This window comes from Aythya fuligula, chromosome 19, assembly GCF_009819795.1.
Source record: "Aythya fuligula isolate bAytFul2 chromosome 19, bAytFul2.pri, whole genome shotgun sequence".
Taxonomy (NCBI): domain Eukaryota; kingdom Metazoa; phylum Chordata; class Aves; order Anseriformes; family Anatidae; genus Aythya; species Aythya fuligula.
The window spans coordinates 1582501-1609198 of NC_045577.1; the positions used below are offsets into that span (position 1 = coordinate 1582501).

At 37.1% G+C, this 26698-nt stretch overlaps 1 protein-coding gene across 6 annotated transcripts in view; it reads left to right on the forward strand.

Annotated features, from left to right (window-relative positions):
- The window catches only part of DENND1A (DENN domain containing 1A), a 190604-nt gene that overhangs the window by 38718 nt on the left and 125188 nt on the right, over positions 1-26698 (forward strand). For all 6 annotated transcript variants that reach the window (XM_032200166.1, XM_032200169.1, XM_032200167.1 and 3 more), the window contains exons 4-5: positions 13036-13085; positions 15777-15896. In XM_032200166.1, the coding sequence (XP_032056057.1) occupies positions 13036-13085; positions 15777-15896 (170 nt within the window). The remainder of the gene's footprint in view (positions 1-13035; positions 13086-15776; positions 15897-26698) is intronic.

Below are 26698 nucleotides of genomic sequence, written 5' to 3' on the forward strand. Positions count from 1 at the left end.
CCTCTTTTACTGCCTTTGTGTGTGTAGTAGGGTATACTACCCTTGTTCTAACCTTGAAAAATACATGGTAAGGATGATTTGCATCTTAATAGAACCTTTCACGCAATCTATTCATCCAAGCTCCATTTAAGAATTGAATTTAGTAAATCTAGGGATTATAGAAGTTAAATTTTTGAATGATGAGAGACTTGAGGCAGAGAACAGAGTAGCTGCTTTTAAGTACTCCCTCAGATCCTGAGCAGATTTCACGTAGCATCATAACAGTCCAGCTTTGTTTATTTCCTAGTATGTTTGTTTTACTACTACCAGGTGATATGCTGCAAAAGTGACTGCGGTGGATTTGTGTTGAGCAAAATAGTAATCAGTACCTGGAAGAGGTAGTCCTGAAGGCTAAGGCATGCTGAGTGAGAAAGTACTCATAACTGTATCGTTTTTGTCCTTAATCTAAAGAGTTACTTCGTTTGTTCTTGTCTTTGAAAGACTTGAGCGGTTTTCCCCATTTGCTGTATCACTGAGAACATCAGTGGTTTGTTTTTCCTGTTCTGATGTCTGTATTTCAGAAATCATGGGGCAGGGTAGCAGTGGTGAAAGTAGAGAAAACAAATCACAATCCGTTGCTGTTTTATCTTTTGAAGGAACCCGGAAGGTGACTTGATTTTGGTCTGAGAGTACCTGAGATAGTGCTGGACTCCAAAGTCTGCGTGGGAAAGCCAGGGGCCAGAAGTGAGGATAGAAATGCAGGAGTAATTGGGGAAAAGTAACTCAAGCCCCTTTCTAAGCAATTTCAGTTTTCTTTCATGTAAAATATGAATCAATATTCAAAGTTCAGTAAACACAATTTGATTTCAGCACAAATTATTCAGTTGAGTGCAAATATTACTGGATACAATCGTCTGGCCTTTGTTATACAAGGGGTCAGACTAGATGATCATAATGGTCCCTTCTGGCCTTAAAAATCTGTGAATATATGAATAATTTAAAACCTGTCCTGACAACCCTTATTCGTTGAGGTAGTCATATTAAAATCCTGTGGGACTACTCGTGTGAGTAAAGGTTGTGGGATCAGGCCTAAAGTGAGTAATCATTATCACTTATGTTTAAATTTATTGATAAAACTATAAAATATTCACATCAAGTAAAGATGGGATTCTCTAAAATGGGAAATGCTTATGAAATAATATTCTACTTTGGTTTAACCTGGACATTATCAAAATAATTTAGATTTTTTTCTTGTTTCAATCTTCTGAAACTACGCGGTTCTCTGCTGGTGCTATAGATTAGTATAGAAACAATTTTTAAAATGTTGTTTTAATCTTAGTAATATGTAGAAAGTATCTTTGTTTTGTTAAAATAAGAATAAATTCAAGCTTCTAATAATAGGGTCAATATAGGCATATTAAAAGTGTCAGCTCGTGTTAGTGCACTAGGTCGGCCTTGTTATGGTGGTTGTTGCATGCACAGCAATAGTGGGAAATGCTGCCCTTTGCAAACAGCAGAATGTAGAAACAAGATCAAAATAAACACCAGCAGGTAAGTGGAGTGGTCAAGGTTAGGGTTAGGAATTCATCTCAGATATGCCCCGTCTATATTAACTGTCGTGGTGTAGTTGAACAACACCTCAGTTGATAAGAGACCGCTTTTAAATCAGGAGTTCAGTGGGATGAGTTAGTTCTCTAGCTTAAAGATCTGAATAGCTGATGGCTAAGTTTATTTTTAAGAACTACTCACCAGGCATTGTTACTGCTTTGTCTTGCAGCACTTTCTCTTCCTTAATGTTTTCTATTGCTACTTCATTGTAGCTGTACTATTCAGCCTCTTGTTTAATGAAGTAAGGAGAGCCTTTGTTTTGTAGCTCCAAAAGTAGTCATTAATGCTGTAAAGTTTCCTGTGTATGTGGAGGAGGGAATTGTTCTTTGGATTCTTGCTCTTGCAACTTGTCTACCCATACCCCAGTGTATAAATGCATAAAAAAGTGAAGCTAAAGCTTCGCTGATGGTGTTGTAAAGACAAAAAGCAAGCGGAAAATAAAAGTACAATTTTTATTTGCAGAGCATTCTGTGGCACGTAAAAGAACATCAAAACACACAAAACAGCTTGTGCTTTGTTATTTAAATGGATCATCTTGAATTCTTGTAGCCAGGTGCGGAGGCTGTGAAAGGGAATTCTAGGAGACTGCTGTCACATGGGGTTTGTTGATTTCTGAGGTGGAAGCAGATTTCTGTGATTTATTGTTGACAGCAGATGGACTTCCTAGAGTTTGGGTTGAGTGGTGGTGCAAGCCAATGTCTAGGCATGACTTTTTATTGGCTCCCCCTACAACGCTGAGCTCTAAGATCACATCATCTGCCTATTTCTTTTCTGGAGAAAGAATTTTAGTATAAAATGTTGTTTCCTAAAGAAGTCAGCGGGTGATTTGCTTCTTCAGTAACACCAAGTATTCAGTTGTGGTCTTCTGCACGGCTTTCAGGCCTGTGTGCCCAGTATAGTTTGGGGGCTGTAGGGATGGGGTGCCCCGCAGAACACATAGTGCAGAACCCGTGCGGGAGTGCTAGTGAAAGTAAGGGTGCTAAATGCCACGTGTACTCAGTTCCCAGTTACTCTAATGTAGAAAAATAATAGAATACGTGTTCTGGAAGGGATATATCTTTTTAATACTTTGCTGTCCTAGCTGTGAAAGAGAACTAGTGTGTAAGAGTGTGTAACTGGAATTCTGAGATTTTAACATAATTTCCCGATGCTGCCATTTTTCAGAGCCATCAACATGAGGCCTGTATTGGCATGCTTGCTGTTCTTTCTAGTATGTCAGAATAATTTCATAAATGTACAGTACAAAGTATTTAGACTGTGTGATATGTTAATTGAATTTCCCAAATTATTTTGCATGTATTATTCTTTGTTCTTTCTTCTTCCTGGAGGAATGATGGGAAGATAGCCTGAAAGAAAGGGTTTGTTGGTGATTGATAGATGAGATTAATTGCTGTTCACATGCTCAAATTTTCACACATGTCTGCATAGCGGCTTAGAACTGGTAGCATATTATAAAGAAAAGTTGGAAACTAGTCTCTGTTGACACAGGGAAGTCCAAAGTTCTTAGCTTTTTACTTGGAAAACTTAATTTCCACATACACATTTCACCATCTTTTTATGTATCTGTTGTCTCCTCCCTCAGCCCTCTCCCACGCGAAAACTGCTTTCCACAGATAAAAACATTTTTATAGCTTTCAGGTTTTGGTTCAGTATTTCATCTAGCATATTCTCATGTTTGGAAATCTGAAAGCTGTGAAAATATTAGTAAATTTGAAATACTGTATCCTCTCACAATGTTCGGTTATCTAAGGTGTTCGCTGACTGAATCTCATTTCTTGAAAATATAATGTTAGAAAAGATTTTTTGTCCCTGGAGGCACCAGTGTCCTCATGGTATATCATCATTTTCTCCTTCCTTCTCCTTTAGAGAATTATCAGAGGTATGATGTGAGTATAAGCCTGAGAAATGAGATCTCCTGAATTTTAAAAATTGGTCAACTGTTGCCCCCTTTGGGATAGTCATTCAGTTTTGATATGTTTCCTCACCAGTAAAAAGTAGCTAACACCTGCTAACACAGTCGATAATTAACTCCATTAGTGACTAGCTTTAAAGCACCTACAGAGCTACATGTTCTTCTCTCCAGCATTGAGGAAGATCTTGGTCATCGCAGATGGAAGACATTTGTGAGCTGGCAAATCCATGGAATTGCATCAGTCTATGGTGTTTGATAGCACTGTGCTGGTATATCTGTAGCATTTTTCTTAGCAGTCATATTTAATTTTTTTGAAGACTGTTCTAAGAGTGTTTTTCCATTTTCTTTAAATACAATGCCACTATAAAACTTTTTCTTATTGCTTCTCAGGAATTATGTATTTTGCTCAGTTGTTGGTTAGAATTCTTAATCTGGAGTTTATTTTCTCAAAAGGATGGCGATAATGGAGAATTTATTATTGAATTTATGATGAATTTCTGGAATTAACAAACTGAATTCGGTATGCACTCAGCCATTTTCTTTGGTAATCAGTGAAGGAAGAAATTGGAGCCTGGTGTTATTCTCTTATGCTTTTTAATACTTTGAATTTCTGTAAAAAATATTGTCAGTGAAGTGACTTAATTTTGCAGTGAAAGATGGTAGAATTTCTGTAATGATGCAGGTGGGAGAAAAGTGGTGCTGAAGTCCTCCTCTTCACAAAGGTGAAGAAGTTGTTGATGGCAAATTCTTACCTTGGTTTCTTAACCATAGAATTCTGCCGTTGTCTTTAATTGGACTGTTTGCTTTCAATATCATGAGTTTCTTCAGATCTTTTTTCTTTAACCAAGGACAGGAGTTGATTTTTAATATTTACAATTCATTGAACTATTTTTTTCTTTGTATTTGTCTTTTTAAATTTCTTTTTAATTATTTTTTTTTTAATTTGTCTTTTTTTTTTTTTCTTTTAGCTGCTTGGTTGTTTAAAACATCATCACAATTAATTTTTCTGTTAACTTAGCTTCCTTCCTGTTGTGCCTGGGTGCTGCAGAAGTGTATGTGAAATCTTGCACCCAGCTACAACAGATTACAATCTTTAAAAGTCAAAACTGTTTTTCCTGCACTACTGGAAAATGAATCTCCTGTTGGGGCTAAAGTACAATGCAGATTTACAAAGGTGTGAAGTGGTTACATAGGTGGGATTTGCTTTTAGTTTTTAATTTGGGTTTGGAGTTCTGCCCCTTCTCTTTTAATGTACTATGTTTGTGTGGATGAGTTCTAATGCTTTGCGATATCTGCTTATAATAGAGATCAAATTGGCCCATTCTTCTCATGGATACAAATAAAAATCTGATTGGAATAATACTTTCATAATGGTTTTCTATGATCCTAAAGGTTGTATTTGATAAACAGAGCTCACTTCCAGACAGTCTAGCAGATACTGGTTAAGCATTTTTACTTGCATTTATTTTTAAAAAGATTGGACAGTGAATGAAGCAGAAATGATTAAAAATCATGATCTAGCCCATTTTATGTAAACAGGGTATTTCTTTTGTGAACACACCTTGTTAACTCTCCGTTGCAGACCTTTATTGGTGCTCCTTGAATAATTTGTTTAAACTGCGCAGTACAGATTCCTTATTTTAGCACTAAGACTTACAAAGGCTTCCTTTAGCAGCCTTTAATTTTGTACTTATGTATGTGACATAGCCTGTGGCTGTGATCTCTGCTGTGAATCTGCAGTTGTTTTGGGATGAAAGAAGAAGGCAGCTGGAAACTCAGTAGCTACATCTAGCTGTCTACCTAGAGAAGGCCTTGATTTCAAGTTTATCTAAACAAGCTCGACTAATCCCAACTATCTAGGGGGATCCACTGTCAAAACAAGCAGCATGGCCCTAAGGCAAACACAACCATACAGAAATGAAGGCTGGGACTTCCAATACTCCAATGACTGCATACTGGAGGCTTTTTTCCTGAAAGAGTAAGAGAGGTGGAATTTGCATAATGCCTTTTCATTGCAAACTTTTGGAAAGCTGACAGAGGTCCAGCTTATAGCTCTGTAGCCACAATACAGAGTCTATAGGAGAATCCTTGAATGACCTAACCATATTGAAAGAAAAAATGAAAGCATCGAAGTATAGCCAAGTGAGTGTGGAAAAGAGGGCTGCTGCATTGTCTAACATCTGCTCTACTTCTCGTTAGTTTTGTTCTTTGGTATTCTATGTGGACTTTGGAGAAACCTAAGACAGCCTAACATGAATCCTATAATCTTCCTTCTGAATATTTATGTAGTGTGCCAGCCTCTAAGCTGTCCTTTGCATCTTCCTACTTCCCCCTCATTTTCATGCTCTCAAATGAGGCCAACATTTCAAAAGCTAAATAAATGTTTGTGAATGTTTATAAAAGATTTGCATAAATTTGTTCTTGTTTGACAAAGATCACTTTTTTCTTATGCCAGTTCTGAAATTTTTTAAAGGTTTCAGTGCTTGTCTTGACAACAAAGTCCTGCCTCAGAGAACAATGATTGCTGATTAAGTGGGTATGCAGTGGGAGCTGAATAGAGCATTTGAGGCGATGCCTAAAAGGGCCAGTCATCTTAAGCCAGAATTATAATATTTAACAAATGCTAACCAATGTATATATTTAAAGCTGTGGTTTTGATGTGATATACCTGGGCAATTGGCTTACAGTACGAGTACTATGCAATTATCTTTTCACACCTAATCTTTTCTAAATGTTGAAATGAAACTATTCCTCATCTTTAATCGCTATATGTTTAAAATAAATTCAATTCAATTACTATTCTAGCTTTCCGATATTAACATTTCTTATCTGCACCAATAGATCAATGTTTATGCATGTAATTGGACTTGATTTTTATGCTTGTTTATATAATTTTTCAGTTCGTTGTGATTTAAGACTGCAACAATGATTCTTGCCACAACAGCTGTAGATTTTTTTTCAATGTTAGCTAGTATCCATTTGTCTTAGAGGAAAACTAAATCTGAAATTCATTGGAGGGATTTTAAAGGCACTTAGTGAGGAGATCTCTTTGCAAGACTGCTTAAATATTTAGTTCAGCTTTACTTTCAGCTTTTTTATACCAAAAAAAAAGAGTAATAGTCGTTTTGTTCTTTTGTTCTGTTAGTTGAGAGGTTGAAGTTGTCATTAAGGCAAAAACTAGAGCTACTTCTCTGCCACAGTTTTTATCACATCTGCTAGGCCTGTGTCCCAGGAGGAGCTGTGTGGAGCGGTGAATTCAGCGTAGGCCCATTATCTGCTGGCTTTGCGTGTGTTGTAAAAGGAGCGAGACCTCAGGGAGGCTTGGAGCCTCCTCCCGTGTAATGTCCAAATCAGATTTGAAGGACTGGTGGCAGGAAAGCTTTGGCCTTGGGGTGTGAATTCTAAGAAACAGAGTCACAATTAGGTTTAAAAAATTCAGGGATTTTCAGCTTTATCATGAAATATGTTTTTAGTAATGCAAGTAGAAAAGTTGCCCATCTGTGCACATATTTTGTATGTTTAAAATATTTAAATGATAGCAGGCCTCAATATGCTTAGGAAATCTTATTTATTTCATGCTGATACTCTTACAGTGATTTTGTCTACAAGCATTTTTTTTTGGTTTGTTTTATTTTTAAAGAATAGCATTTTCCTGAGGACAAGTGGTCACCTTGAGTGAAATGATAGCATTTCATATGGGGTACCCTTCTGCCCCTGGCCTCCATACAGGAAGAAGCAACTTCTGTAGGAAAAAACTCGTCTAATTCAAGCTTTGTAGTTGCTCAAAATGAGGTAGTGAATTCCTAGAACACTACAGGACCAGTTCATCTATTTGCTTCTAGTTGTGTTGGGATACAAGTAGCATTACAAAAGTCAAGATAAAACTAAATTAAGGCAATTTAAATTAATATTGCTAAGCAAATTATGCACCTGGTTATTGGGTGTAGAAGGGCTGTTTAGAGAACTGATTAAAATTTATTCTTACAATATTTTGACTGTCGTAAAATCTAATACTGTTCAATACTGCTATGAGATATAAAATACTTCCATGCTAAAATGCATTCCAGATGAAATTTGATACAAATGTTTCACAGACAAGATTTTATTTATTTATTTATAAAGAATGTCTGTCATATCAGCTCTGCTTTAAAAGAAAAAAAAAATCTTTAAAATCTAGAGAAGTTATGCTTTTAAGTTTATTTTCCTTTGCTTCCTGTACTTTGTAATCATGCAAAAACCTCAGCATTTTGTTGTGGCCGTGTGACACCAGCCTCTCCGTGCACTTCTTTTAATTTGAGAATTAATTTTTATAAGCTGTTTGAATTGGAATGCTTCTGAATTTTAAGTACATAATTAGATGGCATTTGTTAATTGATGAGAGTCTGTAATGATAACTTCAGGAAAATCTAATGTAAGATAATATAAGCCAATACTACCAATAAATGGAAATTGAGCTTTAAATCTTAAAACACAAGATTTATTGATCTCTGATGGTTACTCATAGCTGTCTTCGTTAGTGACCAGCATTGCCTTCTTACACTTATATTCTTTAAATAAAATTATGATATGTGACTACCTTTTCCTGTTCATTGTAGGTAGTTGCTTTGTAAAATGTTGTTTAAAGTAATAGCAGAACTTGTTACTGAGGTGCTTATTATTTTAGTGTGTAAGGATGTTCCCTTTCCTAGGGAACTGAATTGAATTTCTGACTAGCTCATAGGTAACAGGATTTATGGGGTTCTAGACTGTTCTGTACTTTCTCTTTCACGGTTCTTCTGTTTTAAGTAGCATTGTTGCTAGCTTTATGCTGGTTATTTGGGTGCACTGGCAACTCTTTCCAATTCTTAATCCTGTTGTTCTATTGCAGTGGATGATTTAAATAAGTGTTAGCTTAAAATTTTGCAAATAAATTAAAATATAAAAGCAGTCAACCAATTTGTGGTATTAAGGTAGATTAAAGTCCAGCCCAAATTTCAAAACAAACGGGGAATATTTTGCTTCACATAACATCCACTTCTGGGCTGTACTAACACTTGGGCTGTGTTCGGATTTGGTGGTGTTTCTGAGCAGAAATAATGAATACACAAAACATTTAAGGTCAGTTTCTCTGTTAGTACCTACTTTCACTTCATGGCAGCTTTGAGTTTCTGAAACTCAGTTGCTTTGTTCTCTAATTACCCATTGAAATAGGTGTCACAAAACCCACCAGGGCTCCCGCCAGCCCTCGGGGTCGTCTCTGTCCCGCAGTGGTCGGATGTGTTCTGGGCCCTCTTGGTGGCATCCGTGCAAAGAGGATGCCTTTCTGCTGGTTCCTTGGACAGGGACAGTATTTCTGGCTGCATAAGATGAGGACTATTTGTATTTCCTCCTTTCTCTGTTTGGTGTTCGACTTCTGGCAGCTTTTTCCTCACTGAGTTGTCTCTCCATGCAAAACCCCATCGTCTTTGCAATGCTCCATCCTCTGGCAGGGTTTGAATTGCCCTGTGAAAATGCACGTGCTTCTGGAAGGCTGTTTTTCCGTGACATTGCCTCAGCTAAACCTCTTCTCTGGGTTCTGGATAGCCTTTTCAACTTTGCCATGTTTTTCCTCAGGTTCCCCAGTAGGTTTTCCAAATACAGATCCCCAACCTGGTGTTTCCTGTGGTGTGTTGTTTCCCTGCTCTGACTCGCATCAATATTTGAGTGTCTTGCCTTAATCATTAATATTTTCTCAGGGATCTCTGCTTGTGTTTAATTTTGTTTCACTGCAACCTCTACCCAGCCTTCTTGTTTGCTTTGACTCTCTCTGCTGTGTCAGGCATCTTTCTGAGGGCAGAGGTGTTGCCAGCCTGCTGTCCTTGCATTGGGCCATCACTTTGCGTTTGGTTTTAGCAGTTGCACTTGGCTGGTGCTGCTGCTCATGGTGGTTGGTGCTGCTGCTCGTTGGGACAGCAGTGGTAAAACAGCCCTGGATATTCAAGAGGTTCCGAACTTCTTCCTTAGACTTGAAGGTGGAAACAGTGAAAGGTTTAAGAGTCAGATTTAAAATAAAGCTTGCATATTAAATTCACAAGCAAAAATACAAAACATTTTTTTTTCAGCCATGTTGAGCTTTCTGTACTATTTCCTCAATATAGAGATAATTCAGCGCATAAGCCAGGAGTGTATTTAACAACCTTGCTTTCCATACGCTTTTAAAGTGTATCAGTGGGGGGAGGGAGGGGAGAAGAAATCGTTTCAGAGACTGCCTCACCTTCATAAATTGCTGTGTGACACAAAGGGCTGAGCGCTCTCTTCCTGGCTCATTTATTTTGAAAACTTTGCTACTGAAACCAAACTTAATCAATGAGCTCTGTGTTGTCTCCGATAAGTTATGTGCTGGCTTTATTGATTGGGAAGGATTTTAGAAAACCCATGTGGGGTTTATAATGTCAGCAGTGTTTTGATTATGAAAAGCGTCGGAACCCTGGGACCCGGAACCAGGTGGTGGATGTCCTCCAGCCGCCGGTGACACGGCTGGGCTCCGTCCCTCTGGGGACACGGTTCATGCCCTGCACTTTAGCTGTGGTGACTGCCTGCTATAGATGCACTTTTTGCTCATTAAAATGTTAAAAATCAAACTGCATGTAAAAAGATTTGTGAAAATATAAACTTGGGGATTGATCCAGAAAACTGGCAAGGGATACCCTGGAGAGAAGGGTTTCAGCTCCTGGGCAATTTACGCTTATCAGCTGCGAGCCCTGGCTGGTTTTTTGTTGTTGTTCTCTGCTTGGTTTTTGGTTTTCTTTTTAGGGGGGTTGTTTTAGTGACATTTTTGTAGGTTTTTCTTAAAGAATATAGGCCTAGGGGAATAAAATAAAAAAACACTCTAGTGATACTACTGCTATCCTTCATGTCAGGTAAAAACAAAAGGGATTATAAGATGCTGCATGGAGGGGTTCTAGCTTTTATTTTGATATTTTTTTGTTGTTGTTTGGGATCTTAAAGAGGGAATGATTTTTCTAGGACATGAGTAGCCACCCATCTCACGACAACTTGTAGGAAGTTGGATTCTGTGTAGGCAGTGCTAATCTTTCAAGCTGAACAGTACTTAAATTTAAAAAAATACACTTTTATAGTAATGAGCTTGCAACTTGAGCAACAATTGAATTGGTATCCAGTAATTGTATTTCTTACATGCAAAAGATCAGCAGTTTTGCTAATTAAAACCTAATTCTGTATGTGATTTTTTTTAATAGTTAAAATTTAGAAATAAGTCTGATCAACCTGTATTAGTCTCAGTTTTTCAGCTGTAAAACAAGACAGATAGATAATGGTATATAACAAGAGGCAAAATATGCCCAAGAACATAAAAGCTACATAATAATATCACTGCAAAGCCTTTTGTTGAAATGCAAGGCTTTGTATAGTGGTATAAATTCAATATATTCCCTGTTGAAAAGAGAATTTAATTTTCTGTGTTTAGGAAGCCACAAATATTAAGAAACAATTGCAGAGTAAGTTCTGAGTAATGTATTTTATTATCCTACAATAACATGATGCTGATGAAATGGTAACATGTTTTATCTCAAGTGTTTTTACTCGTAGTTACAGTAATTATTAAAATCTTCATCAAAATAATGAAGAGGATTTGTTGTCCTACCTCGAGGTGACTGATGACTTTCCAACACTGTTTTTTTTTTCAGAACTGCATGTAGTGGCTACTTTGCATCTTAACAAACAGAAAAGTGCTGGTACTTTGAGGAGAATGTGGATTGATAAGGCCAATAAAAATATAGGCATTTCTTACTTTCCTGTAGTTATAATTTTTAAAATTCTGCTGTGTTTTTTTTTTGTTTGTTTTTTTTTTTTTTTTCTATTTTATGGTTTAAGATTTCAGTAATGGGTAAAGGGGAAGCATGGAATAATTGAAATTTGTGTACTTTTTGTGCAGAAGCAATTGGTGCTGTGCAGGAGGCTGTTGATTCTAGTGGAAGTCAGTGAGGCTGCACAAGGATGAACCCAATCATGTTAATGAGGTCTTTACTATCAAGGCTTTGTTTTGTATCAAAATACATATTCCTGCAGAGTTTGCTCTGGAACCTGTATAGTTGCTTTGCAAGTTTCCTGCTGAATTTGAAAGGAGGACAGCTCGTTGCTTTACATGCCATTCTTCAATAGATTCTTTCTTGTTCTTTAAAAACAGAAGGTTGTTAAATAATCTATCAATAAACTGTCAAGAAGTCAAAGTTTCCTTATCTGTTTCTGCCTGAAATCTTAAGAACTTGCCACATTTTAGTTGTCAAGAAACCTCCAAAGAAGAGTCTAGGAGCAGTTGAGCCTGAAACCATTGCTAAGGATGGGATGTGCTTGCTTGAATTATGTAGGAGGAACATGCTCTTGCAAGGGAGTCAATATGTTTTCTGCTTCATTGAATAGGTTATTAGATTGATGTAGTTTATTTGCTGAATGATGGCATTGGTTTTGGAAATAAATGAAGCGAGAAGCATCAATTTAGTTATTGGTGATAATTTATTACTATTGGCCAGAAAAGCATTGGATTTATCAGGTTTGTCATTTAGTCAGGGTGATTTTCTTTCAGTTGAGAGCAGAAATATATTTTGTTTTGGGCCCTGAGAAATTTCATTGTGCAGGTGAATGGACAATAACTGGTAGTAAAGGTCTACAAGCTGGGTTGACCCTTATGGTGAATTTTGTATTGCAGAATTCAAAATTTGAATATTATAGAATGATACAAGGTAAGCAGATTACTTCTGTCTCTGCACACAACTATTTTGGTACTTGCGTATTTTTGCCTCTTTAATGCCTGTATTTATTTAAAGTTGAAAATGATTTATTAATTAAAAACATCGATCATGTGTTTGGTTTTTACATACGTGCTCTTTATTTGAGATCATACAGAGGTTATATTTCAAAGTTTCTCTGTGTGTGGTGCTGCTTTGCAACTTTTAGAAAATGGTTTGTACATGAAACAATTTGTATTTATTTTAATACACATTATTTTAATTGGTCTTTTAACGCTCAGATTTTCTTTCTAATAGCAGTAGGCAATGTTAAACATTCCTGCTATGAGACCTATTGGCTTTATCTTTTGTTATTTATCTTGCTGATGTTAGGAAGTATTCTCTAATCCCCCAGACCTCTGTTCCTAGGTAACAGGCAAAAGCTGTGCCAGCAGAAGTGGTCCTGCCAGGCCAAGCCCATGTGGTTTGGTGTTATTCACTATGATCCATATGGTCAGGGTAGAGAGTGTCCCCGGAGAGGTGTTAACACTCAACAACCCAACCTCCTCCTACCCTTTGGAGAATTGCTGGATGGCTCCTGCTGCCTGCCCATGTGTGAATCTTGATTAATTTTTCATTTTTAATGAAGTTTGATCATGTTTATTATTTCACATGATTGACTGCCTGGTACTCCTTCCATGTAATTGATAAAGCCCATATTTCTTCATCTGTCTCTTCTTTCTTCAGGGCAAAGTTGTGAAATTGTGTGATGTGGTTAATATTAGATTTATTGGTCCCATTAGATGTATAAATTATCTCTCTTTCTCTCCACAGGAAGTTCTACAGACTTTGACCAAGTTTTGTTTCCCCTTCTATGTGGACAGGTAGTGTTAGATTTTCAAACTTTACAAGAAAATAAGCTTGTCAATAAAACCACTGTAGAAAATAAAAACCATACTGTTCTTAATGTTCTGTCTGCTTGACTGTGATTTAAAGCACCTAAGTGCAAATTATAGTCTCAGAATCCCTTTTTCCTGGGGTTTTTATGGGCACCATCAAAAAAAAAAAAAAAGTTTTAACTTTGTGCTGTTCAGTGGCAGCAATAAAAGTGTGCTTTGTTTTACTTTTATGTAATATTTGGACATGAAAATGCTTGGATAGTAATTGTCAAATGTGCATATTAACATCAGAACTTTGTGTACATCTGTGTTGTATTTCTTAATTGCCAAAAGTTAGGCAGAATAATTAAGTGCTTTACATTTAAAGGCCTCTGGATCTTGTTGGAATTCTGGTGCTTTTTGGGGACTTCTTAATGCAGCTTCTACATTTTGGAAAAATTGTAGAGTAAGTTCCAGTGGATACAGCAAACTGTTGGAGAATATTTAAAATTTACAATAGAAAATACCAGAACTTTAAAAGTTTTTGTTTGTTTGTTTTGTTTTTAGTTTTGGTTTTAAGTTATTTGTGATGACTTCATGGTGAGAAAAGGCCTTCAAATTTTGAAAGGTTGCACTCTGCTTGTGTCCTGCAGCAGCAGCATTCAAGTGGTTGGCATCAGTTGTCTTAGGTCAGCTACATGTAACACAATGGATGTGTTTGATAAAATTGACCTTAATTATGAGTAGATTATTTAAAAAAAAAAAAAAAGTCTTGTTTTGGTGAAATTTGAGACATTTACAGCAGAAATTGATTTTCTTTATAAATCAACATCCATTTATAATATTGCTTCTTGTATGAACCATTGTTCTCTTTTTTTTACTTTTCCCCTCCTGCCCCCTAGGCTAGCAGGTGTTTCTAAGTAATCTTGAAATGCTCTACGCTAGCTTCTCTGAGTTGTGGTGAAATCTCACTAAGCTTCTCTGGAGATGGGAGTCCCCACCATAAAACCAGTGCTATGCTTTGTCCTCCCACGTCGTAATCTGGGGCTGGAGGAAGCTGAAAGCTTGAAGGGCTCACGCAGATGATGTGGTTGACTCAGGTGACCTTCAAAAGCCACAGATTGTCCTGATAATTTGGAATCACTTTTTGCTGATCTTTTTCCTTTCTTTAAGGAAGGGAGTGGAGAAGTAGATGTGTATATATTTTTCTTACATACGTGTTTAAGGTAGCTGCCTTTTTACTGGACACATTTTTGGTTACTGTGTGTAGTTTTACCATACCTAGGGTTTTGTTGTACTTTTATTTTTTTTCCAAGCAATATAATGTAATATAAGCAGTGTCCGGTTCTAAATTTTCTTAGCTAACAATGTGAATGAAATAGCACCTACTTATCTACTTAAAATATTTTAGTCTCTTAATATCACAGTGAGAAGATATTTCAAAGTGTATCGCCCCCTTCCTCCAATGGGGTTTTGCAAAAACACTTTGGTTGGGGTAGGCAGAAGAAATGACATCTTTAGACAGGGTAGTGACTGGATAGGCTACCTTATGCTAGGAAGAGCTGACAACTGAAACTTGAGCAAGACCTGCTCATCAACATATCTGTTTTGTGCAAATCACATAAATGTAAGAATTTTTAGGTTCGCTTGCTTGGGAGGAACTTATCAAGTGGTTGCAAGTGTTTAATAACCAAGCCTCTCCCTGTGCAAGTGAAGCATGTTTTTTCCCCATTCCATAATTTTAATTGTCAGCTAGAATGCTTTTCTCGCATGCAGTCTGCTCTCAACCTTGTTAAAATTAAGCGTATAATCCCCTTCTAAAACACCATACTAAAATCACCATAGTAACATTACATCCAAGCTATACAGATAAAACACAACACCAGTAAAGGATTTCTGGGGGTACCCTCGTAGCTCAGTGAGCTTTATGGAAATGGTTGTTCTGTTGACATTTAGAATTTAGTAGGATGCTAGTACTTACGCTGTCTAATTTTCAGACTGCTGAAATGCTATTAAATGTCTTTTCTTTTTGTTCATCTGTGAATGTGGAGTACTTCTCAGTCTCCATCACTGCGTCTTTTTCCTTCCCTGTTTGGAACCCCCTGAAGGTTTCTGCTTTCTGAGCTGGACAGAGCCATCTGTCTGATCATGGTTCAGGTTGAAGAACACCTTGTAATGATGTATGTGGCACGCTTACAAAATTGGTAGATGGATATGTAAGGCTTCAACAAGTCTATATCCAAGTGTTGAACAAGTATGTTGTTAAACATTTTCTTGCTCTTTGAGTAAACAAATTCTCAAATGAAGAGTAATAAATATTTTGTGTTATATGAGAGAACATGGCTTTGGTTCATACAGTATGTACTGCTTCAAAGTTTGTAGTTACATTCTTTTTCATTTAACGATAAATTCTATTTTGTATTATCCAACCATGCTTAAAAAATAACATCTTTCCCAAACCAAACCATTTGCAGGTTTCTAGAGGGTGTATACTCTGTTTAATTTTTCAAAAACAAACAAACAAAACAACACAAAATACACTTGCAGACAAATAAACCAAACCAAACAAACAAATCCACCAAAACAACCCTTCTGCTGAAAGAGGAAATTTTATAGATTCGATAACTTAGATTAGATACTTTTGATGTGGAGTTAGCTCAGCATTAAGTTTTTCCTTTTTATTCTCTTTATTTTCAGCTATGCAGTTAGCCAAGTTGGACAGAACTTTACATTTGTCCTTACAGACATTGACAGCAAACAGAGGTTTGGATTCTGTCGCTTATCTTCTGGGGCCAAGAGCTGCTTCTGTATCTTAAGGTAAGTCAATGGTTTAGCTTTTGGCTGACTCTGGGAAACAGTGTTTGACTTTGTGTTGTTACACTGCAATTATGATTTCCAGCTGTTCAAAATTATTTTCCTATCTGGTCCTCAAAGTCACTGCTCTTCTGCAGAAGTGATGCAAAATATCTTGCACTTTGAGTTCCTCTATAGATAACTGTATGTGCTTGTAGGCAGTGTTCTTGAATTAACAATGTGGAAAAATGAAAAAAAAAAAGAATATCTCTGCAGTAATTTGTTACAATATTGCATAACTGTAGCTGTTATCTTTAGCTGTCACAACTGACCTTGTTAAGGCATTTTGTGGATATTTGTATATGCAAGCTTTATTAACAAAGCATCTGTTGGTAGTTGGGGGAATGTCCTCCGAGCTGATGCTGGCCACATCTTAAAGTTTGTGTGTATGAGCTTTACCCTGTCCTGCTGAGGGTTTTGTGGAGTTTGTCATATACAGATGGCTGGTGGAAGTTGGAAGCAATGCGTTTCACATAGAACAGGCAAAGATATGCTCTACCAGAATGTTTTTGATGACATCCTATGGTGGAAGTTGTTGAAATACAGCCTGTGATTTTCTACTTATATTTGTTGCAAGAAATGATGCAAACAAAATCGGGTTTCATATCTACCAATATATCAGTTCCATTAAGAACTTTTGTGGAAATAAAGATTTCTACATGACGTCTCGCTTATTACTATCATTTTATTATGTAATATGTTATTTGAACAAATTTAACAGTGGTCTGCCTTCTGCTTTTTCAAGTTCATAAGAAATTGGAAGCTTTGGACCAGTGATCTGGGTAAAGGTAGTTGAGATCTAACTTATGACCTAGGTGACTGGACAGTGTCCCAGGCAATCCCAAATGAGGACAATTTCCTCTTAGCGACTGTAGCCATCTGTCTCGGTTGTCTCTGGTTTGCTCTTCATGGGAGGGAATCCAGTGTATGAACAAGAAGAACTTGTCTTTGGCCTGCAAGTACTGTGCGTTGCAAGTGGCGGAGTGGGACCTTCTGCATATGTTTTATTGAAAACTATCCCTCCGGAGAGTTTTGGGGATAATGTTGCAAAATACTAACAAGCTATCAAGTATGAGGACACTTCTCCCTTGATTGAGTTACATACAGCAATGCCATGGAATTGACTTTGGATTGATGTACAGCGAGTTTGTCAGTGCCATTTGTGTTTGCAGTAGATAGGCAAAGATATCAACTGTTCGTTGTCAGCACTGCACTGACAACAGGGACAGGGTCCCGCTAACCAGGCGGTCATTGAAGAAGTCTAATATTTGGAGAAATTAGTGTTAAACCTACTAGAATTACTAATTAATTGTGTGGGAGGCAGGATGACAGGAGTTGTGTCAGTATCTTCATTCTGTCTTTTCTTTAGTAGAGATTTCAACTAGTAGGGGTGGCGATCCAGCAGTACGGCCCACATCCTGAGGATTGGAAGGTATTTCCGTAGCTGCTTCAGTGTAGCTGGGGAGCTGATTCACTGTCAGGTGTGAAGTGTCTGGTTACTTAAAGTAACTTTTGCTGATTAATGACAAATCAAAGGGGAGACACCATTTAAAAAATAAATCTGAATGATCAGTATGAGTCCCTCCTTGATCTCTCCTGGATAAGAGTACTTTGCTGTCAGCTCCCTTATGTTAAGTGAATGGCAAGAAGAAATGGAGGAGTTATGTTGTAGTTAAATGCCTTCTGCTTCAACTCATAACCAAAATGGAAAAAAAATAAAAAAATAATGCAGTTAGAGCAGTGGATGAATTCGGTCTCTTAGCTTCCTCTCTGTTTCCTCTTTCTTTTGTTTCCTCTACTTTCAGCTTCCCTGCCTGCTTCAGATAAGTTAATTTTAAGAACTTGTTGGCTAGATTGCTTAAATTTTGTCCCACGAAACTGTTTCTGAGCTAAAGGTATTAAATTGCCTCAATGTACTTACTGGAGATTGCTGGCAGCATTCTCTGATAGGTGTACATGCTTTGTCTCCACTGGATACTCAGTGGAAAAAGAATGGCAGCAAGCTTCAAGTATTCCTTGTTATGCTCAGCAACAGTATAAGAACTAAGTGATGCTGTTTGTCATCAGATATATTACATGTTTATCAGCCAAAGGTTTTATGGGTCTGGCCATGGTGAGAGGCTTTGGAGGTGGAAAATCACTACAAGTTTTGGTTCGTCATTGAAGAGGAACAGGAAAAGGAAATTCTTTTCACTCAGCCTGTGCTTTAAAAATTTCAGCAGAGCTCTGGAAACAGTTGAAAGCTGAGACGATCCTCAGAATGCCAGAAGTCAAGGTCTGCACCTTGAGATTTAAAGTGATCCAGAGACTTTTTTGTGGGGATGCAAAGGAGCTCAACTGCAGTACAGTTACCCATGTGGATGTACCTTGTGTGGCCAGTAGAATTCTGCTTTACAGAATAAGTCTTGTGGCTATTTTAACCAGTACAGTTTAGAAATTTGTTTTCAAGACAGCTTTCATAATTGTTTCAAGAAATTGCAACTTAATTTTTCATACTATTTATACACTTCCATAATTAGTTTTGTTCCTGCTGTGGATACCACACAGATTTATGGAAATCTTTGATTGGTAAATTAAAAACTGCATTGTCTGGGTGTTCTAGGATTTTCTTTTATTGCAGAACCACCGACTCTGCCTCTCATATTCCTTTTCCTTTTTTCCTCGCTTGATTTCTAGCTAATCACAAAACTGCAGTGATCAAATAATGCATGTAACACCGAGTTGTAGAGCTCTCTTATATAGAGCTCTCTGTAGTATAGGAGCTTACTTTCTGCATTTCAGACAGCAGAGGGCGGACAAAAGCACAGAACAATTGTCACAGATGGTTTGGTGTGGTAGGTTTTCATTTTTTTAGGTTCTAAACAGTAACGTGCCTTAAAAAAGCAAAACCACAAGATCATCTGCCATACATCAAAATCTGGTTAACTTGGTGTTCTGTGCTACCTTTTCAACGCGATACCTTACAAAACTGAAGATGTACTTTTAAGATCTTTTCCTTTCTAAATGATGAATGCATAATTCTGAGCTTATTGAAGAGATGTAGTATTCTATTAAAAAATAATAAAACAATAGCAAGCATGCACAACAAGATGTTACCAAGCTGTTGTTTCACATCACATTCTGAGATGTCTTCTTCAACCCCTTAATCAGGCGTATCCCATGCTTTTGGTCTGGAATTTGTTTGTTCTTTCTTCTCATCTCTTCTAAGTTTTATGTGTGTGTAGATGCAATGTTCTTTCATTAGGGTGAAAGAATCTTGATGGTCTCAAAGAGGTACAGAACTTGTTCTTGATTGCTATTTCCCACTAATTGCAGCATACTGAAAGACGACAAACATACTAATCTACAGGTATGATCTCAGGGATAAGAAATAAAATAGCATAATTTTCTTTCTGCGTTCTTATATTCCTGAAGTATACAAATACTTTATGATTCTTAAAAATTTGCATGTCGAGGCTCTTAATTTTAATTTACTCATTGCTTTAATGTTAATCTTCTCTTACTAGCTTAATCATCTTTTCAGATGTCTATCAACCCTAGCTATACTAAAATTCTGCTGAAGCTGGCCTGTTGGTTATGTCAGGGATGCTGGTATTCAGTGACTCAGCCATTTCGTCTCTTCAGCTAACCCCTGAGATCTAGAACTCTAACAACACAAACATCGATGGATTTAAAATTCTTCTGATGGGAAAGTAATACAGAAAACAATCTGTATTAGTATCAGTAAGTGTACCAAAAGTAGTGGAGCGCTTTATTTTGCAGTCTGGTTTCTTGAAGGCTACGTTGAGAAAATTTTGTTTATGGTCTGCTCATAGAGGGGACAGCTAAAAACCTCACAGCTGAGGTTACTTCGCCTTAGTATATTTCGTAACGGCGATGTTGAGTGTGTGCTAACTATTTGAGTGCATGAAGTAGTTCAAACGTGTCAGTGTAAGCACTTCAGTTTATGTAGCAATGGAATGATGACTTGGATAGCTCCATTTTTTTCACATAGCTAAAAACCACACGTATGTTCACCAAGTTAGCCTTTATATTAAACATGTACTTCTCTTACTGGAAATGTGTATTTGAGGTTTAAAAAAAAAATAGCTAAGAAATAATATTTTCATATTGCATTAACTGTACTTCTTGTAATAAGTAGGTTTAAGGCTTAGAATAGTAATTTTATTCTCAACCATTCAGCAGAATAGTTTTGTAGTGAGGTCCTTGCTGTATGCTCCCTTATTTTTCAGTTAAGTTTCTAAGGCCAATAACATGCAAAACTGAATTTAAAATACTCTGAAATTAAAAAGTGTTTAAAAAACAACACCCACCCCACTGCCAACACTTCTACAGTACAAAATAACAATCATAATAAAACTGCTTTCAGTATTTTTGAAGACGTGTACCAGGTTGTGTAAAAGACTCAATTGTTAATCCAGTCTGGATTATCGGTGTGGCACAGTATCAAAATCTCTAAATTGTTCTATGCGCAATTCTTCACTGGTTGTGTTTAAATATATTTTTCCAGGATGTCACTAAGCTTTTAAAACCTTACGGTTTATTAGTTCTTAAATTGTAAAGCTGGGCAGGATGTCCATCAGGGTTCTCCATTTCCGAAGAAGTCAAACCCAGAAAAGCTGGGGCAATGGGAAGTCACTGTACTTGCAGATACCACCTCTGCAGATAAATACGTTGCCTCGATAACAGTAGTTTCTCCACTAACATGATTTTGGTCAATCACGTATTTAATTTGAAATACTTACTTTTTCCAAATAATATAAAAACGACTTTGGGAGGTGATAGGTAAATGGTGCCAGACCATAATGATGTCAGTTAATGACTTTTGTCTAGCTTCAAGTTTTGTGAAAGTGGAAAATAAGAAAACGTTGCATAGATTTGCTTTGGTTCACCAACTTACTGGGTGATAACCACGTGGAACTCTGATTTAAATTTTACTTAATTTGAAGTTTTCAGCGGGTATTCAGCTTTTGTACCCAAAATGAAAATCATTCTTCTGAAGTGAAATGCAGAAACGTTTGTGTGGAAATCCCTTTCGGCCAAAATAGCTAAGCTCTGCACCACTCTTTTTCTAAGATAAAAAGAAATGAATCTATAATAGTTTGTGACAGATGGCAGAAAATGTAACTAACTGAATGTGATTCTGTATGGAGTTATTTGAGGTTTTTGGTGTGATTTGTTGTGAGTTCCTCTCCTCCCCCCTTCCCTTTCCTTTGATTGCAGTCTTTGTCCATTTATTCTTAGGATAGAATAAGATTTCTGAGCAGGGGCCTCTCTTGTGGTGCAAAGTGAGAATTGTTTTTAATTGAGCAGAAACATGTGGAAGGATCAGGAATATCTCAAGGGATTACAGAAAAATTCCAAATTTGTACTACTTACAGCTTGTGTTTAGAGCGGGGTCTGCTGGGAATAAATGTTAGTTAGTGTGACCTGTGACCTTAAAAACTGTTGACATGGATTTCAGCCAGAAACTAGCCACAGAACTCCTTTGTTAAGCTCATTCATAGCTCCTTGAAAACTCTAGTCAGTGAAAGTTGCCAGCTCAAATCTAAGGAAAGCAGAGCTCTTTTTTTCTCTCTTCCCCCCCCCCCCTTTTTTTTTTCTTCCCATGCTTTGGAAACAGTGGACGCCCCTTAACCAGCAAGACTTCTTTAATAGGACTGCATCGCCTAAACTTGATTGGAATTGACAGCTTCCTGGCTCAGGCTTGCCAACTGGCAGGGCATTGATGCATAGGGGACAAACAGCTTTAAGGGCCTGGATACTACTGTTTGTGTATGTGCCTCCAAAGTGTAACACACTTCTGTTGTGATACCTTCTAATCTAAAGAAAAAATATCCCAAACCCATTACACTGCTTTTATTTCCATGTCTCTTTCAATCGTTTTGGGGGAAAGAAATTGAAGATTTGTGTTTTTGTTTTAAAAGAATTGCCATGTTGTCTTCTAGAGCTCTCCCTTTCCACTGATCTGGCCAGAAGCCACAGGAGAATATTTATGCTTGAGGGGGAAAAAACGACACTTTGATTTTTAGAATTTTTTCTTTTTTAACAGCTGTATCATACTTAAAAAATTGTATTTACCCCACTATAAAATGGTTGAATTTACAAATCCTTCTCCTTGTGCCTTCATTTCTTTACAAGTTTTTCCACTTAGTGGATTTTGTGTGCTCAGCTGATTCTGTAATATGATTCATTATCTGGTCTGCATGAAGGCTCACCTGATTTAAATTATATTTTGGAAGTAGAATGTACTTTCACAACAATAAGGTATGTTGCTGCTACGTATGTGTAATGATAGAATAGCTACAAAATGGAATGCAGAAAGGAGAATACAAATTTTGCTTAATTGCAAGTTAAATAAAAGTATGCAAAAAGAATTATCTTCATGAAGAATCACGGAGCAGATAGCAGGTAAACTAGGATTAGAGATCCTTAACTGAGCTACAAGTAAACTTTATGCTATTTCTCTACAGTAGGGTAAAATCCCATTAATTCAATACCACGCACTTTTAAAATACTCAAATATTGCAGTTTTGATTCAGGTATTTCTTTAAGGCTTGACTGTAAAAGTGCACACTTTGTGAGGTTGATGCATCCTTTGGAGTAGCTTTTGTGGAGTTTTGCTTTTTAAGGAAAAAATAAATGCAAGTGTGAATCAACTTCAGTTCTCCCAAGGACAGGGCAACGTTAGCCATTAATAGTCGTATTGTTTTCTGGGGACGGAGAAGTGGGGGAGTGGAAGAAACTGGAAAGTGCTCTGCCCCTGTAGACCTTTCCTTCCACTTGCAGGCATGAGATTCTGGCCCTCTTCTTACTTTTTACCATCCCTTGAATTCTTCTTGGGCTGCAGCCCCAGCCTTTGTAGCCTTGGGGGCTGGACTTCCTACTGAACTCATTTCTGATCAGCGGAAACAATGTGAGTATTACTGGATTCCACCCACCTCCCAGAGCTGACTTTGCTGCCTTCCTGTGTGTGCCAGAGAGCATTTTGTTCGTGGTGCTGAGTCAGGCTGGAGTAATTCAGCTCAGCAAATGCTTGAGACTATAGAAATTCTTTACTAACCTATGGAAATTACTGGGTATGCTAGAGCAGTTGTTTTTACTGTGATTCTGAAATGTTCTACAGCTTTTGTGAAGCAGTATTCACACGTGAATAAGGATGGACATCCCTTTCTCACATTATCTGGATGAAAGTTTGGAACATTAAAAAAGTACATATCTGGAATGCATGCTCTGACCTATTGTTAATAGGAATTTTCTTCTGCAGAGTATACAGACTGTCCCAATAATAACTAACAATTTCATATTTTTCCCAGAAGTGGGAAGGGTGATCACTACGTTTCTTCTTGTTAACTGAAAATTCTTACCCAAGTCACAGTTTCTTTGTGAGTTTCTCCTTTGCATGCATACAAGTAGTTTAATAGGAAGTCTATTTTGTATCTGGTGAGAAAGCAGTTAGTCCTTTTATTTATTTAATGCACAGCAGGAAAAAAACCCTGCTGTCTAGCTGTGTGCTGCTTTGAGGGAGATACAACCCCAAAACATTGTTTAAGCTTTTATTGTTTTCCTACTTGTGGGTTTTTCATTTCTTTTTTTGCCTGGTTACTATTCACAAGCATTGATTTCAACAAGAACAGATTGCAGCTATTTGTTCTTTTTTTTTCTTTCCCTCCCCTTGTAGTCTTACCATTGGTATATGTAGACAACTCAAACTGTATTTAGAGAATCTTGGAATGAACTGGACGATGGAGAAGGGATCTAGCGTGGAGAACAAGGTGGCACCAGGACTGCTGAGTTCTGTATCCAGTGCTAACTTGGGACAGTACCTTATGGAACTGTGTTCAGACCTTTTTTAGGGGAAAGAAGTCCCAGTCCTCAGCAATTGCAGTGTTGTCTGTCCACTGAAAAAGTACTGTGCAATTGCAGAAAGCAGTTGCTTTTGTTTAAGGCCAGACAGATCCTTTTGTTCAAATGTGATTTAGAACAGGACATGGAAATGAATTTATGGGTTCTCTGCCATTAAATATCTGTGCCTCGTCAGGCAGATGTCACTTGCCCATTGTTAGATAATACGGTGCTGCATTGGCCTAACTTTATATTAACAATCTGTGTTTTCAGCACTTTGCTTTTTCATTTATTCAACAACATTCATACTTCGTTGTGTTAAATGTAATAACTTTTAGAGGGTTGAAACGTAAATGTTCCAGATAAATATCAATATACATTTAGAGTTCTTTGCAATCCTGAAACACTAAGGTAATCATTTAAACACCATTTTGAATTAGCAGACACTTTGCTAAAGCAAATTGTACCTCCCAGTGTTCTTTTGTCCTTTTTCAAGTGCACAGTAATTTCTGATTGTTCGGTGTCCTGAAGCAGTAGATTAGTAGTTCACGAATGGGCAATAAGCATTTAAGGTTGTCTTATTTCCATGTGGCTATATGGAGTGCTGAGATGTTCTCAAACAAATGAGGATTCCTGTAATGAGAACATGGTGCAGAGGAAGGTAACAATTACGTGAAGTTACTGGGGAAGCCGAACTCCCCCACTGTGGCTTTTCTAGACACGGATAAGAGCTGCAAATAGAAGGAATCTAATGGAAAGGATTGAGTTCGTGTTTCTTTTGGCATCTTACTTCTCTTTCAATTGGGTAAAACAGATTTTACAGCATAGTATGTTGCAGGAAGTGAGAAAAGTCAAGACATAATAAATATTAAGATGCTCAGCCAGTCTGTGTGGAAGTAAATTTGGTGATTTCATCTCCTTCATTGCCAAGAGGTCTAGAGCAACCTGCACCGGGAATGACAGCCGTGAAGAACAATAACCTCACCGAGAGGGGCTCTGGTAGCCACCTCTGACAGGTTGCTGTGTCTGGTGCTGCTTCTGCTGACAATCTAGATTGTGAAATGCCCCTTCCAGTAAACGCTGTGACTCTGCTTAGCATCAGTTTACTTAACCAGGAATGAACTGTAGACGGGAAAGAAATAAGCTCAGTCTGAAGTGCAAGCAGTAAAGTCAGGGTTTATTATTGAGTTGGTAGACAAGGTTTAAAAGGAATGTGGATTTTCTCCGTGTGTACAGTTGTTAGATAGAAGACACATTTGACATCATTTAGACTAGTTGCAGTGAATGTGCAGTCTCATGACCATTACCTTCAGTACTTTTATTCTGGTAAGCCAAGTAAAATATGTTTGGTGTGCTTTGTCTTGATATGATTAGGTTACGTTTAGTTCATTGCAACCTGTGTGAGATTAGTGCTTTTAGTGATCTTTTAGTGATTTATGATTTTTTTTTTAAAAAGTTTATATATAATCCACTTTTTTGAAAGGAGAGGTAGAGAACTGATAATGAAATCTGCCTACAAGAGAGGAAGAATTTTTTTTGCTGGTTTGAATGTTGCAATTACAAGTCCAGGCTGCAAGCAGTGACTGTAGATAACCCCGGAGCAGTGAGATCCTTTGGCTTTATTTTTTATTTTTTGACTTACTTTATTTTATTTATAGATATGTGTGTGCGTGTATGTATAAATAAATCTTTAGCCTGATTCTTTTCCTTTGCCTTTTTGCTGTTAGGTTTCTGGATAGACACAGAAAAATATCACTGTCTAATTAAATTAGAAAGAAAGTCCAGTCTTTATTTTGTAAGGATTTACTGTAGTTGTATGTTGAATGAAATGATAATAAGGAAAAATCAATGTTTTGCTTCCATATGTATCTGTATGATACTTTTAAGCCTTCCAAAAAGATGTTTGATAATGGCTGCAAATGATACGAAACACTTTTTGGACAGTCTGTTTGGTCTTTGTGCTGTATCGACCCTGGAATCCCTGTACTTCTTAAAACGCTTCAGAGATGAAAGAAAATAGCAAACTGATTCTATTACACGTTGGCAAAGGCCACAAAAAGTACATGTATAAATCATGAGAAATTGGATCCCTCTGATTCAACAGTACAACAAAATTGTACCTAATAAAAATGTTGATATTGAGCCTCTGTCTGCCTTCTTCATGGATTTTTTTTTTATACATTTTCTTTTAGCGGTGGGTTCAACACATACCTTCAATGTAAGAGCTGAAGATGCAGACATTTGTCAGTTCCTTTTCACATTCCTCATAGAGAAAAGAGGAGAGCATGACTTGGAGCTAAAGTCTGAGCTGCTTTCATGGAAATTGCAAGCTATAGCTATAGCAAAACAGTTAGACCTCCTCTTCTGTTTTTGAGAGGAAATTGATCTAAAGTGGCTTAGAAAATGAGAGAACTCCATGAATATAGTGTGTAGGGGTGGAAGGGGTTTCCAGTTGTTGCAGGCATTTTACTTTAACTTGACGTATTTATAAAACAGTTTACATCTTAAAAGTTCAGGGTTTTTACTCCCACTGATTTGCTTAAGCAGACACTGGCTTTTATTTTCAGTTACTTGTCAGAATCTGTATGGAAAAGTGATGAACCTAGTAAAAAGAGAGCTTGACATCAATTAAATTTAGCTATCTGCTTTGTGTTTCTGTTCTGATACTATTTCCAGTATAGTTTTTCTAAACTTCCTGTAGTTTTTTCCTTATTGTCCTAACAAGTTTTACAAGATAGAGATGAGCTATTTTAAAGTAAAGTTTCAAGAGGAATAAAATTTTATTATCTGCTCATTTGCTGCCTTTCATTTTCATTTCTCTCATTAAACCTTTTCCAGACTCTCTTTTTTAGAGTCTGTGAGAGAGCCTGTAAGGCTGCTTTAATGTCTCTTTTTGTTCTAGTGTCTTTAAGTTTTGAAGT